At 43.3% G+C, this 14,915-nt stretch overlaps 1 protein-coding gene across 8 annotated transcripts in view; it reads left to right on the forward strand.

The window, feature by feature from the left end:
* The window catches only part of AGRN (agrin), a 568,214-nt gene that overhangs the window by 141,085 nt on the left and 412,214 nt on the right, over positions 1–14,915 (forward strand). For 5 of the 8 annotated variants that reach the window (XM_073656959.1, XM_073656964.1, XM_073656966.1 and 2 more), the window contains exon 3: positions 1,926–1,946. The exons of the other annotated variants lie outside the window; for them this stretch is intronic. In XM_073656959.1, coding sequence (XP_073513060.1) covers positions 1,926–1,946 — 21 coding nt within the window. The remainder of the gene's footprint in view (positions 1–1,925; positions 1,947–14,915) is intronic. 8 annotated transcript variants of the gene reach the window in all.

Below are 14,915 nucleotides of genomic sequence, written 5' to 3' on the forward strand. Positions count from 1 at the left end.
GGAAAGAGCGAGAAAGAGACAGAGAGAAAGAAAAGGAAAGAAAGAGAGAAAGAAAAGGAAAGAAAGAGAGCAAGAGGGAGCGAGAGAAAGAGACAGAGAAACAAAGGGAAAGAAAGAGAGAGAAAGAGGAAAAGGGAGAAAGAAAGAGTAAGAGAGAGAGAAAGAGAAAGAAAGAGACAGAGAGAGAGAGAGAAAGAAGGGAAAAAGAGTAAGAGAGAATAAGAGAGAGAGAGAGAATGGGAGAACGAAAAAAAGAGAAGGATGGAGGGAGAGAAAAAGAGAAGGATGGAGGGAGAGAAAGAGGGAAAAAGAGAGCGGGAAAGAGAGAGAATGAGAGGGAGGGAGAGAAAGAGGGAAAGGGAGAAAGAGAACGAGAGGGAGGGAAAGAAAGAAAAAGAGTAAGAAAGAAAGAGAGGGAGAGAGAGAGAAAGAGAGCTGCTGCTCTTTTCTGTGGGGATAAAGTTCCCTGTTTTGCCATTCAGTGCTTGTCCAGCGGTCAGACCCCCCTTCCCCTAATCAATAAGTTATCATCTGTATAGGTCCAATTTCAGATTTTCACAGGCAGTAGATTTTATCAGAATTATAGTATCTTGAAAGTAGATGTATTTGTCCTAATTTGACCCTTATTCAGGACTCATTAAGGAGAGGAAGGTGGGCGAAGCAGTGTGACCCCGAGCAGTAGGATTGAATAGTCACATAGTATTAAACCTGGACCCTTGTATTTGTTGGAAGCATCAATGTGGCTGCTTTCCCCACATACCTCACGCAAGTAGAAAGCTTTTATTTGGCAGAACAGAATCAGGAAGGAAGGATACAGTTACACAACAATAAAACATATGATCAGAAAATGCTTCGAAATAGGATTTTGAGTCATTTAGTGAAATGGCAGTAAGAACAAGTGAAGAGGTGTCCAAGGAATCTCAGCAGGGACTTTTGAAGTTTTTTGGTTTTACATTCATAAGTTTCCATTTGTTCTTTTAGGTCGGTATAACAGGATATGAGATCTGCTTTTACTTATCATTCTGTAACCATCCTGAATATCAGGGTTTTTTATTCTTTAGGGTATGACGTTTTTTGAGGAGTTAATTGGAGCAGGTTGAAATAAAAAAGTGCCTGAAAATCGCTTAAAAAAATCACTTTAACGTTCATATGTTCAGTTTTTAAGCTTTTTTTCCACTTCAGGTTTTGATGTATGCCTGATTGGCGAAAATAAAAAATACTAAAAAAATTGGCATGTTACTACTTTGAAGTGATGCAATCTGCTCTAAACTAAGCACAGTCCAATCAAAAAGCTGCAAAACCACTTCAGGAAATAAAAAAAAATAAAAAAAAACTTTTCCAAAACTCTTTCAAACTTTTTCGAAAAACTCCACAAACAAGGAGTGTTTCCTGAAGAGGTTTTGAAGATAGTCTCAAAACAGTCAGTGTGCACATAGCCTTATAGTGCAGCAAGAGCAGCTGTTACATGTAGTTCAACAAGTAATAAGTTGCAAGTTTTCTTTGCTTTACAAGATTATTTGCTAAAAAGTGACATTTCCAATTAATGTAAGTTGTGTACAGTGACTTTATTGCAATTATCCATTTAAAGTCTTTTGGAGTTACTCAATTTTTTACGCAAATTTGCATTAGAGACCATAGTCATCATCTAGTAGCGAATGAGAATAATGAAAAACCACTATTAAAATATGGATAAGTAGAAGCAATTACCCTCTCTGCGTTGACCATTGGATACCTGCTGGAAAGTGACAGCCAAGATCTAATTTTTCAATACTCCACTGATTACTTTGGGCATCATATACAGAAATGATATGGTGCAATCTGTCGCTGGCTCACGGATCTGAGAAGTGATGTATGTGTTCTTCTATCACGGTGTGTTCTATGACTAACATCTTTTTCTTCTCTTCTTCTTCACCTGCTTTCTGTAGAGCACAGGCGGCTCAGTGCTGGTAAGTAATGGGTTGTCACCCTGCGTCTCCCATGCTCATTCTTTTACTTTTCCATCAGTTTCGTGCAGTAGCATTAAATGTTGACTCATCTTTGCTCACCTTCATTCTGCAAATAATGTTTACTGTCACGGTTTCAGCATTGACTGTGGCTGAGGGACGCTGTGAGTGACCGCTCAGCCGCCCTATGGTGTGCTGGACTGTTGTGTGAGTGACAGTCCAGTCATCCAATGTGTTGCTGAGGCGCGCTGGGTTGTCAGCATTTTGATTGACAGGCCTATTGCTCAATCTGGTCTAGTCTGCGGGCGTTCCCCATCCTTAATCATTTGCAAGGTATTTAGCTGGCTAACTGTTAGTAGTCATTGTCAGTTGTAGCTTTCCTTAAGTTAGGCGAGTTTGCTTAGCCCTGTCCTCAGACCTTGTTGCCAGATTTTGGATTTGTCGTGTCCTCCTGCTGTTGACGCCCTCTGACTTCAGGTATCTGACCCCGGACTTGGCCTCTGACTATTCGTTTGTTTTACTCCTTTGTCTTGACATACCCTTCTGTCTTTTGACTCCGGACTGTTACCTGACCACGCCTTTGACTTACCCCTCTGTACTACGAACCCTCCAGTTATCTGACCTCGGACCTCCTGACTACCCTGCCTCACAGTTTGTCCGTCACAATCACTATCCTTTGACTGTTTTGCTTTGTGCACTGGTAGCGTTAAACTGAACTTGACCATTGAATTGGTAAAGAAAATGACTTCTAACAAGCAGTGAAATTTGGCGATATGATAAATGGGAAAGAAAAGAATCATTCACAAATCTGAACAAAAGGCAAGATTGTATTTTTTACTAGCTCAACTTCAATCAACAATACAGCTAAGAATCCAATGTAAAACTACACACAGCTATGGACACATGAAAATATGTATCTTATTGGGGATTATGTATCTATCAATCAGTATACCCTAAAGTAGGAATATCAGTAAAATTTGTGAGTAGAATACGTACCATGTGAATAGAGGTGAGGAAATCTGCTCAAATCTGATTTGGTTGACATCGGCCGGAAAATTAGATTCGCATAGATTGACTTTGGTGCAAATCAAATCTGTCGGGAAGGGATTAAAGGATATCTGTTGCAAGGTTTTCACCACCTAAATTGAGAGCAGAATAATATAGAAACAAAAATCCTGATTCCAGTGATGTATCACTTACTGGGCTGCTTGCTTAAGTTTTGATAAAATCATTGTTTTATCAGCAGGAGATTATCTCTAGAAGACTAGTAAACCTGCTTTCAGGTAGTCCTCCATATTCATGAGCTCAGTATAACCCCGTCCCCACCACTGATTGGCAGCTTTCTGCCTATGCACAGTGTGCATGGACAGCTGCCAATCAGTGGTGTGGGCGGGGTTATACTGAGCTCCGCATTCAGAGAACTGCTAGATCTACAGCAGAGAAAACTGTAATTGTATTCCAACTGCAGTACTCAGGGAAACAAGTGACATGTTACTGGAATCAGGGTCTTGAATTTATAGACATTATAAGATTTATCTATTTCTATAGTAAGATAGCTCCATCTACTAGAATTGCAGGGTTATATGTTTAGAAAAGTCATTGCAGCCACCTAAAATCCTGTGTTTTCATGTAGGTGGCAGAAGTTTTCCAGCTTTGTGATACCAGACAGATGATCCTTATAAAATCAATAGGGGTCCAACATCCTGCATCCCCATAATATTTTCTGTTTGCAGCCTGCCCTTAGTTTCCTAGTTAATTATTCCACTCAGTATTACATGCTGGATGTGAGGTTTGTGTTTCCAGAATACTAGCAGCCATGTGTCAGCACAGTTCATTTCTGTTGTGATTTTCTCTTTATGTACTTTCCTTCCTATCTACTGTCTGTTTTCTCTGCATTCCCTGAGATTAATAAATGCTTTCCCCACTCTCCACATTCTAATTTGCCATGTAAAACCCCCTCTCCCTTTCATCTACTGTCTCTAGCATTAGCAGAAGGGATTGAAAGATAGAAAGAATTGTCCGGAGCAGGAGCTATAGTAGTTTTGTATCAGTATTTGCAGCGCAGCCAGCTAAGGTGAACAATTAGCACACGCAGCAGATTTTATCAAAAAAAGCCTTAAGTTGACTCAATTGTTGTGATCCCCTAAATTGTTGAGGTGAGATTGCAGGAGCTATCTCTATAGCAAGATATAAAATATTGAGCAGTTGTAACCTGACGATTATAGTTCCAGAGTCATTGGCTCTTAAGACCTCATTCACACGTTAGTATTTTTGCATCAGTGTTTGTAACCCGAAACCAGGAGTGGAACTTGCTGAGAAAAATTATAATTGATAGATTGGTCTGTGGATTGGAGACACTCCTGGCTTTGGCATAGGAATACTGATGAAATACTGATTAAAATTACTGATGTGTGAATTAAAGGGGTTGTCCAAAACTTTACATTACCCCCCCCCCCCCCATGTATCCCCCCAGGGTCCCTAAGTATTTTTGTAAACACCTTCCGTTGCAGATACTGCCTGTGAGCGGTGCGATCGGTGGCCGCTCACAGGCATCACGTGACCCCCGGCTGCAGCCGGCTCTGACATCCGCTGATGTCACGACAAGTGCTGGCAGCAGCCGGGGGTCTTTGTCTTCCTGGTTCCACGGTGGATGCCAGGCTCTGAGCGGGGTTACCCCCCCGCATCACACCCAGCATCCACCGCGCGCTCTGCCTCTCCCCATTCATTGGGAAAGCGCGCGGTGGATGCTGGGTGTGACGCGGAGGGTAACCCCGCCCACAACCCAGCAGCCACCGCATGGACCGCATCACTGATGTCACGCCTCACTTGTCGTGACGTCAGCGGGGGGGTCACGTGATGCCTGTGAGCGGCCACCGATAGCGCCACTCACAGGCAGTATCTGCAACGGAAGGTATTTACAAAAAGTCTTAGGGGCCCTGGGGGGATACATTGGGGGTAATCTAAACTACTGGGCAACTTCTTTAAGTCGAATGCATGAACATCTCTGCTGATCGGGTAATGTTCAGTTTAGTTACGCTACTCATCTAATTGTACATCACAGCTCTTGTACACAAGTTCTGTTTTTTTTTTCTTTAGATATAAATGAAAAACATTTAATAATAAGGAGGATTTAGACCCTTTTTTCCAGATGTTCGGTATTTGCTGCAGGTTGGTTGCTCATTATACACTTTAAAATATGCAAGAAAACAATGCTTTGTAATGGGAAAACCAAATCCACAATACAGTCCGCAAGCATGCAGGTTTTGTTGCAGATTTGTCACCAGATCTACAGAGGAAATTTTGCACAATTTATGAATATGGCCTTAAAGGGGTTGTCCACTTCTAGGACAACCCCTTCTTGATGTAAATGTTTGGCCCGATTAAAATAAAAAAAAGCCTATACTCTCCTCCTGTGCAGGCGCCGTTCCCTTGGTGTTGGCTCTCTCGGTCCCCGGGGCTACCGTGACACGTGAGCCTGGTGCCCAATTAGCGGTGGCATCACTGTCTCCGCCTTTTGTCGAATTGAACATGGAGAGGAAGTCCGGGCTGCAGCTGATTTCTGACTTCCTCTTCATATTCAATTCGACAGGAGGCGGAGACAGTGACCCCAGCGCTGATTGGGCACTGAGCTCTCGTGTCATGGGAGCCCTGGGGACCGGGTCGGCACTTTATTTTATCGGGGCAAAGCGTGGAGTATGTCAAGGAGATGTCCAAGTAGTGGATAACGTCTTCAATCAAGGTACCCGGCTCTTCCAACTATTATAGATGTTCCAACATCAGCTCTTACTGCTTACACACCTCTATATACTGAAATGGCTGTCATCGGTTGTAGATTAAACCTTCCCTCCAATTCAAGTGTTCATTAAGTGTACCGCATCTCATGTGTGATGAAGATAATCGTCAAGGATGTCATGGACACAATTACTGCCAATTTCTTGGGTGCACTTGAGTGGAAGCCTGCTGAAGGATTTGCAATTTAGTGAAGAGTTTTCTTAATGACCACAATCAACTTTAAGGTGAATTTAATCTATTTCCTCCTGTAAGATCCCATTTATCATTTCCCTCATGGTTCTCCACCGTTAGATGAAATCTATCTGTATTACTCACCAAAAGGTAAAATACTGACTAGTAGTCCAGAGGGATTATTCCCGGCTGCATAATGATTTTTTTCAAGTTTCTGAAGACCAGACTAAAGCAACTTAAAGGGGTTATACGCTGCTTTTGTTTTTTCCCTGTGGGGCTAAGCACTTATCCAGAGGTAGTTGGTAACCTGCTTATTCTGAGCTGTTACGATCTCTACCGGCTCAGAGCGATCACGGACCCCTCCTGCCAGTAATTCTCCTGCTTCTCCTATCTACAGAGCAGTTCCTTCTCTTCCACTCTGCTCTGTCAACAGAGTGTCACCACTGACGTTATGCTGATTGACAAGCGACTCCCTGCTGCCTAGCTGCGGGGAGCTGGCTGTCAACTAGCATGGTGTCGACAGTGACGCCAATCAACCGAGCAGTGCGGAAGAGAAAGAGCTGTTTTATCGACGTTAGAAAAATCACTGCCTGAGCTGGGAGAGAACATCGCAGGGTAGAACAGGTAGGCAGTTAGCAACTACCTGCCAGTAACTGCTTAGCCCCATAGGGAAAAAAGCTAACAAATTCCAGGATAACCCCTTTAAGGCCTTATTTAGATGTCCATTTCTCACCTACGAGAGCAATAATGGATGTCTGATTGAGGCCTAAGGAGCAACGCCGCTTACAGGTGGTCAGATGTTCAGTGCACAATCTAGTCTTTAAGGCCACGGGTAGATGACCACTTGTACATTTTTGAATCAGTGCTACTGTTGCATTAAAGGGAATCTGGTTGCAGGTTTTTGCTATGTAATCTGAAGACAACATGAGGTAGGGGTTAAAACACAGATTTCAGCGATGCCTCCCTTATCAAGCTCTGAGGTTTTGTTTACTTGCAATGATTGTTTTAGCACCAGGAGTTTATCATTGCTGGGACAGAGCAGAGTGCCTCCTGGTCCAACTCTGCCCCTTCTGTGATAAGCTGCTCAGGGTCTATAGCTATTGTATATACAGAGCCTGGTGTGAGCGGGGTTAGCTGTGGTGTGGGCGGGGTTAGCTTTCTCAGCTTTGCTTCACATTGAATCTAAAAACTGATTTCGTCAGAACGGCTGCATCCTGTAAACTAAGTGATACTTCGTTGGATTCAGGGTCTCTCTGCCTACATTATTCTTCTCTCAGATGAGGTAACAAAATCCTGTTGACAGAGTCCCTTTAAATGTAACTAAACTAAGCGCTAAATGTGTCGGCTTTTTCTGACCTGTATTTACTCTGTGTGAATGTAACCGAAAGTTGCATAGAACAAGACTTTTTAAACTTTTTCTAATGGGGCTTCACTAGCCAGAACATTGGGAAGCCTGGGTCTCACCAGTAGTTATAGTCCATGTCTTTGTTAAGCATAAAAAGCATTTTGATATGCAAATAAAAGGTGCCCAAGGCAACATTGGCGTGGCCAAGAGATTCCATGCCCCATTCCACTCCCTCAATTAGAAGGAGCTGCCACCTCCCATTTGTGTTTATTGATGGCACTCGCTTGGCCAGAGCAAACTTTGCATGAAAAGAATCCTCCATCCTCCTCCTCTGAAGCTGCTTACTTGCTACAATTCCGGATAAACCGGTGGAGCGAGCGGCTGCAGCAGACAGAAGAGGAGTTTGTGAGTGCGCGGGCTGGCTGTTGCACAGTGTGCACGCAGAAGGATTATTTTCAACCAATGCTCACTCTGATCAAGCTAGAACTGTCAACACAGAGCGATGCAGCAGTTCATTCTAATTGAGGGAGCAGAACGGAGTTTTCCTAATCTCTTGGCATAGAGCACGTTAATTTGCATGCTTAATAATGCTTTTTAGGTCCAACAAAGGCAGCGTATAATATGATGTTACAAACACAAAAGGAGACAGTGTTATTGTTAAACCTGAAATTGTCGTATCAATGGGGTTGTCAAGCCTCTGCCCAAGTGGCATACTCACGAGCTGAAATCCCACAAATCCTGGGGAGGTCACTCAAGTGCTCTACACCGACAATAATCTCCCGTTCTTGAGAGATCTGAGCAGCAAGACCTGTGATTTTCCTGCAGCGGTCAGGTGATAGAGGCACATCCGATGATGCGCAGTTCGCTATCAGGCCGCAGCCAATCACGATCCTCAGAAGTCAGATTACCAAATAGTGGAACATCATTACTTCCCATCCTGATGTAAACCATTAAGGTGGCCTGCTCTGAAACTATGGGGGTTAAAGCGATCAGTATGCCTGATTTTATATATTTTTAAATCCCCTTGCTTGTCAATTTTGTGCCCTTTAAGGCAGGTAAAGCATTTCTGCCAACATTTTCCTTACAACTGTGGGGATGCCTCACTGATTGAGAAACATTATATGGAAATTTTTGGGGATCTAAGGGGTAAGGTTTTTCCTTGTGGAGAGTGACATGCCAGGTCTGGCATGCCAGTATGAGGAGACTTAAATGCCTTGCATGCTTCTCTGGGAAATTAAATATGCAAATCATATTGCAAAGCTCGTTAAAGGGTCAATATTGACTTGTAGGATTGCTACTTCCAATAGGTGGCTCTAGAGTTCAAATCCATTTCCTCTCTGAAGAGACAATTTGCATATTTAATTTCTCAGAGGAGCAGTGCATGGTGTAGAAGTCTCCTTACTCTGACATACCTGGTTTGACTTGTCACTGTCCACAAGGATTAACCCTTACTCCTTCAATCTCACTCTTGGCCTCTCACCTAACCAAATCTGATCTCATACTTTGCACTGATGAGGGACAATACTCCGAAACATGTGTCTGCAAATTGAGATTTTGGTTTGGCTTTTATCCTAAATCATATGACAAGGCTCGTTAAAGGGTCGATATTGACTTTTAGGATCGTTCCTTCCTATAGGTGACATTGGAGTTCAAGTTCTCATCCTCTGTGAAGAGACAATTTGCATATCTAATTTCCCAGAGGAGCATGGATAGCATATAAATCTCCTCATACTGGCATGTCAGACCTGGCTTGTTACTCTCCACAAGGAGGAACCTTACCCCTTAGATCCCAGTCTTAGCCTCTCACCTAGCCAAATCAGATCTCATACTTTGCACTGATGAGGGGCAGTACCCCGAAACACTTGTCTACAAATTGAGTTTCCGGTTTGGCTTTTATGACAAGGCTCGTTAAAGAGTCGATATTGACTTTTAGGATCGCTACTTCCAATAGGTGACGCTAGAGTACAAATCCAATTTGCATTTGGAAATTGATAGAAACGATATAGGCGTGGCAAGTGTAGGACATCGCCTTTTGTAGGCCACCCTATAAAGTGATCAGAAGAAGCACTTGGTGAATCGCAATGGCCTCAGTACACTCTGTTCACCTTGGTATTACGGATGACAATAGGTTGATATTTTATTCATGGACCTAAACTTGTGGAGAAGAGATACCAACTATAATTACGCGCTCTTGCTCTTTCTAAAGGACGGGAGCCCAGGGAGAGAAAATGAAAGACCTGTTGCCTGTGATGTCGCTGCCTTTTGTGGGCCTCATTAAATATTAATGTTCTCTTGTGTAGAAAATAATGGATTGTGCCCATAGATATTTAAATAATACATGGTGGACGGCTTGGGTGTCATCAGACTGTTTGAAAAGCAAAACATGCAGTCGGGAAAGCTTGGGGTTCTATTCACAGAAATTGGCAGCGGATAAGGGAGCGGAGTCATCAAAGAGAAATGTTTAGCGCCTCTATAGAAACATGAAGAACAAAAATTCACTTTCTGGAATTTTTTTTCTCCTGTTTTCCCCTTCATTAAATATTCATTAGGATACTGCTCGGGCGTCTCGTCTACCCGGCCCGAGTGGGAGGGAAACCCCTACTTTTGTGTTTTGTTTTAGTTGACTTGTTTTCTTCTCTAAAAGTATCATTATCATGGAGGCCTCGTGATAGGTACGGGAATGTAATTACTGCCGAGTAGACAATGAGAAGACACAACGTACCGACCATTTTACCCAGGGTTTGTTTTGGAAGAGCTCTGTGTTCAAGTGACGGAGACCAGTTGCAAATGCACTTGAGGTCTTGGAGTTCAAGTGTTCCTCTATGAAAAAGCAAAATCATTCCGCCTGAGATGTCATTGCAAGACCAACCATGCCGAAAAGCAGAAAACATTTGATATATTTTTTTTTTTTTTAGTTCTGGTCTTCGTGGTTCATTAATGAATGGTCAGATCTTATATCGAAAAATCACAGTGTTCGCAACTGCATACAATACGGTTATGTGTCGACAAGGGATGTCAAACTCAAATACACAGAGGGCCAAAATTAAATACTTTGCAAAGTCGCTGGCCAACCTTGAGATTAATTAAACACATGTCTACAACTGAGGAAGTATTTCCTTATCATTCCTTACAGAATAATGGCCCCACATTGTCCTCCATAAAGTGTAATGGCTCCACATAGTCCTCCATACAGTATAATGGCCCCACATAGTCCCCCATACAGTATAATGGCCCCACATAGTCTTCCATACAGTATAATGGGCCCCACACAGCCCTCCATACAGAATAATGGCTCCACATACTCCTCCATACAGAATAATGGCTCCACATACTCCTCCATACAGTATAATGGGCCCCAAACAGTCCTCCATACAGAATAATGGCCCCACACAGTCCTCCATACAGAATAATGGCCCCATACAGTCCTCCATACAGTATAATGGGCCCCACACAGTCCTCTATACAGAATAATGGGCCCCACATAGTGCTCCATACAGTATAACGGCCCCACATAGTCCTCCATACAGTATAATGGGCCCCACATAGTCCTCCATACAGTATAATGGGCCCCACATAGTCCTCCATACAGTATAATGGGCCCCACATAGTCCTCCATACAGAATAATGGCCCCACATAGTCCTCCATACAGTATAATGGCTCCACGTAGTCCTCCATACAGTAGTTCGCCCGATGGGTCTGTCCATCTCTAGTCCAGTACAGTGTTCGGGCTAAGTCCATGGTGGCAGAGCAAGAGAGTTTTGTTTTTTTCTTACAAGTTTGAGTCTCCATTACTTTCAATGGGGTTCAGATTCTGCTGGATTCCGGTGGAAGTTCGGGTTCTGGTACCTGACCCCAACTTTTGATAAAGTTCAGTTAGGGTACCAGAATTGTACCAGAACTTCCACCGGTCCGCCCATCACTACTGATAACCACTACCTATATGGCTCTTCTTTTGATTAGCCAGCATTGCGTTATGTCATGTGTATCACCACAAAGTGATATTGTGCTAGGCTGGCTAGCAAGAGAAAGGCAAGAGTAACATGGACGGGGTTCGCAACGCAATGCTTGGACTGGCCGACTGCTGTCCAGACCTGAGCATGACCGCTGCATAGAAGTACATGAAACTGTCACGCTTGGGTTGGGAGAGCAGCAGCCAGTCCTAGTCTTTCATCCTGATCTACGTCCATTTTATACAGCAGTCCGACTCTTCCCTACTACTTTGATTAATTTCAGCACTGTGAGCTGTTCATTTATTTAGAGAGAAAAGATACACTTGTCCTTATTTATCAAAGTATTTTCACTTTTTTAGCACCCTTCACTTCAAAATAGTTTCTTATAACCATTTGCACCATGAACATCAGTTTGTAAAGAAGAGTAAAATCATTGTGAATAATTGCCCATTTCAACAAGCCAATAACAAACACTCGTTTGACAATTATCAGCAAAACACTCATTCACATGGTGGTTGAATTGTTCATGCCAGCATTAAAATCATAGTCATCGGCAGCACATTGTCCTGTGTAAACAGGTGATGTGCTGCTGATAATGTCGATATTGTATGAGCACAAAACCAAACGAGCATTTGCAGTCATAAATTTGTCATTTTACACAGGTGGGTGGGAGTGTAACCCCTGGGACGGGCACTGATGGGCAGAACCGGGAACTTTATCCCCGTTTGGGCGCCATTACTTCCAGTGGTGTAGTAAATTTAATGCCAGACCTCCAGTCCATTTATTCTCTAGGTGGGGAGCACAGTTTTTTCACAGCCCTATAAGTAATCGATGGAGCAGCGGTCGAGCACGTACTCTGCTGCTCCATTCCATCAAGGATAGAAGTTAACGATCTGCCGACCTGTGTGGGGACACCCACGATCAGCAAGCTATCATTTACATGATAGGTGAGAACTCATTTTCACCAAATAACCTTTTTAATTTAGAAGTTGACTAACATTTTGCCATTTTGATAAATGCAACCACCGTGCATCGTCATTTTACCAAGAACTCTTTGTAAAGTGGCACTGTACTCGTTCTCGTAACATCTGCCGTACTCATTACCAGATGCAGATTTTAGCTAAATATTTTGTAAAAAGTGCAAATCCCATTTTAAAGCTTACAGAGGTATGCAGTATATAAAGTAGGCTCCTTAAGGTGGCACATGCAGGATAAAGAAGCCTATGATGCAGATCCCACGGGAGCAGAAGACTTTGCCATGTGCCTACATCATTAGACTTGAACCGAGCATACGATGCCTGTGAAGGAGATACTGCACTCTTACATTACGTTCTTTTGTACCAGGACTGTGGTTAAACAATGACAAAGAAATTTATCCTGACATAAAACACAGTTAGAGAATTTACCTCCTACCATGTGAAAATCAGAACGTTTTTTATAAACTACTCCTCGAATAGACAGCCATTACTTGCAGCCTGGAAAACAGCGGGCAGGATACAGTTCTGGGGTGACGGTGACTTTATATTTGGCGTTTGTCAATATGTCCAATCCCATCAGGTCACCTCGTGCCAGAGCAATCTGCAGTAATCGACTCCAACCGTAGCAAAATTCAGCTTTCAAAACCAATTATATTCCCTCTGTTGTAAAGTGTTCTGCAGCGATGGCTGGATATGAGAACCTCAGACAGCGGAGAACTGGAAGTCCTGATACAGAAAGGAAATAAATGTATTTTAACAAATTGATGATTGGCTGAGGGTTCATTAAAATACACCACCTATACTATTGCACCTGTGTCACGGGGATACCGTGACAGAGGGGCCAGAAGACCGTGGTGTCTGGTTTCACGAACTCCTGCACTGGTTAGAAGTACTTCACCATCTTATTAAACAGTGCAATTTTTTCCTTACTAGCAGTGCAAGGGTTAATCTGTTCAGTTGATCTGGAGCTTTCCTACCTGGATTGTCTCAGCTGTTCAGTGTTGGCCACTCCCCTCTGCTGTATATGTTCGCCTCTGGCACTTAGGAATTGCCAGTGTTAATTCTTACTGCCTGGTTAGGAGTTGAAGGTGTGGTTGGAGTTGGTGTTTTTGGAGATTTGTTCAGGAGATTGTTGCTTGGAGTTCGTCTTTGTGAACATCCTCATCCTCTCCTATTTGGTTTCTCCTTCCTATTACTCCCTTGTTCCACACTGTTGTTTGGTGAGTGTAGTTTGTATGATTATTTCATTTATCCCTGTCCGTGTTCCTTGTTTGTCTGATTAGTGTATACTTATGCACTTTGGCTTCCCACCTCCATGGCTGGTTTAGGGGACAGAAAAGGGTTGATTTAGGAGTATAGCAAGATACGTGAACCCGGCGTCTCCACCTTCAGGAGTAACCCGGGGGACCTGGATAAACTTGGGTGTCCCTAGTTTGAAGGATTGAGTAGGCGTCCGCAGTCCCTAGTCACTCCGTGACAACCCGACTATATTAACTTCAGGTTTTGCATGCATGTTAAAGCTAAATCAGACAAACCTGCTGATATCAATTGGATCGAACAGCAGTCTAATGTGTGACTCACCCCTGACAAATGATGTCGGGCTGAGAAACTGATCTTGGGTGGTGTATTTCAGCAGTCGATTCTTTGTTCTCCAGGAGACAATCCTCTGCTGGAAGAGTTTGGCCTGGCTCCAATTGATAACACAGGAGCACTTGGCCGAGCGTTGCTGAGCATGGAAGAACTCCAGAGAGATGGCTGTTTGCCAAAAGATCATTTGTCCAAAGCAATCTAATATATATGGGGGCCTCGTGAGTGCAGTAGTGTCTGCACAATCTGAATTTACTAGGAACAGGGCAATCTCAGGAGTTTTGGGGCGCCTTCCTTCCCTACCAATAGCATTCTTAGTATTAGGGCGCACGCAGACCGAAATCGGAACGCAGTGTCCAGACTGGCCGGCTTCTCTCCCTACCCGAGCGTGACAGCTGCATAGAAATACATAAATCTGTCATGCTCTGGTCCGGAGAGTCACCGGCCAGTCCATGCATTAGCTGAATGCAGCGCACACACCGCTAATGCACGGACTGGCCGGTGGCTCGCCCAACCCAATTATGGCAGATTTATGTCTTTCTATGCAGCTGTCACACTCGAGTAGGGAGAGCTGCCGGCTAGTTCATGTAGTCCATGTATTAGCGGTGTGTGAGCTGCATTCCCATCTCGGTCCAAATTATACTGCCGTCTGACTGCCCCTTAATACATTTCCCTTCACCTCCCATCCCCTCTTCTCAATGGAGAGTGGCCGGCAAGCCTACCACGTACTTGCACTCACCCAGGATACTCTAAAAAAAAAAAATTGAGTTTTTCCTAATTCTTTTTGTGGGATTCCTAATGATTAGCTATCCCATGGATAGGTGAGAATTTGCGAAGATTAAAATAAACCTTTAATGTAGAAATTACATTAAGTCAACATTGGAAAGAGCAGATGACCAAATCGACTATGCCCGTCTTCTATGCCACATATATGTGGGGGCCCAGTGGTGGCCCCTGGCTAGAACATATGGAGCTTTTGATTTTTAAGCTCTAGTGTATTGCACTTAACATCATATGCTTTGTTAGAAATGACATTTGAAGTGCTCGTATACCAATAACTACCTGTGCCATTCTGGTGTTTGTGTATGTAATCACTAAGAATATGTTTGCAGTAAGCTAGAAATCCTGCATTACGGAGCTATTGATTAT

This window comes from Phyllobates terribilis, unplaced genomic scaffold (assembly GCF_046119375.1).
Source record: "Phyllobates terribilis strain yellow unplaced genomic scaffold, ASM4611937v1 Scaffold_12__6_contigs__length_324123572, whole genome shotgun sequence".
NCBI classification, from domain to species: domain Eukaryota; kingdom Metazoa; phylum Chordata; class Amphibia; order Anura; family Dendrobatidae; genus Phyllobates; species Phyllobates terribilis.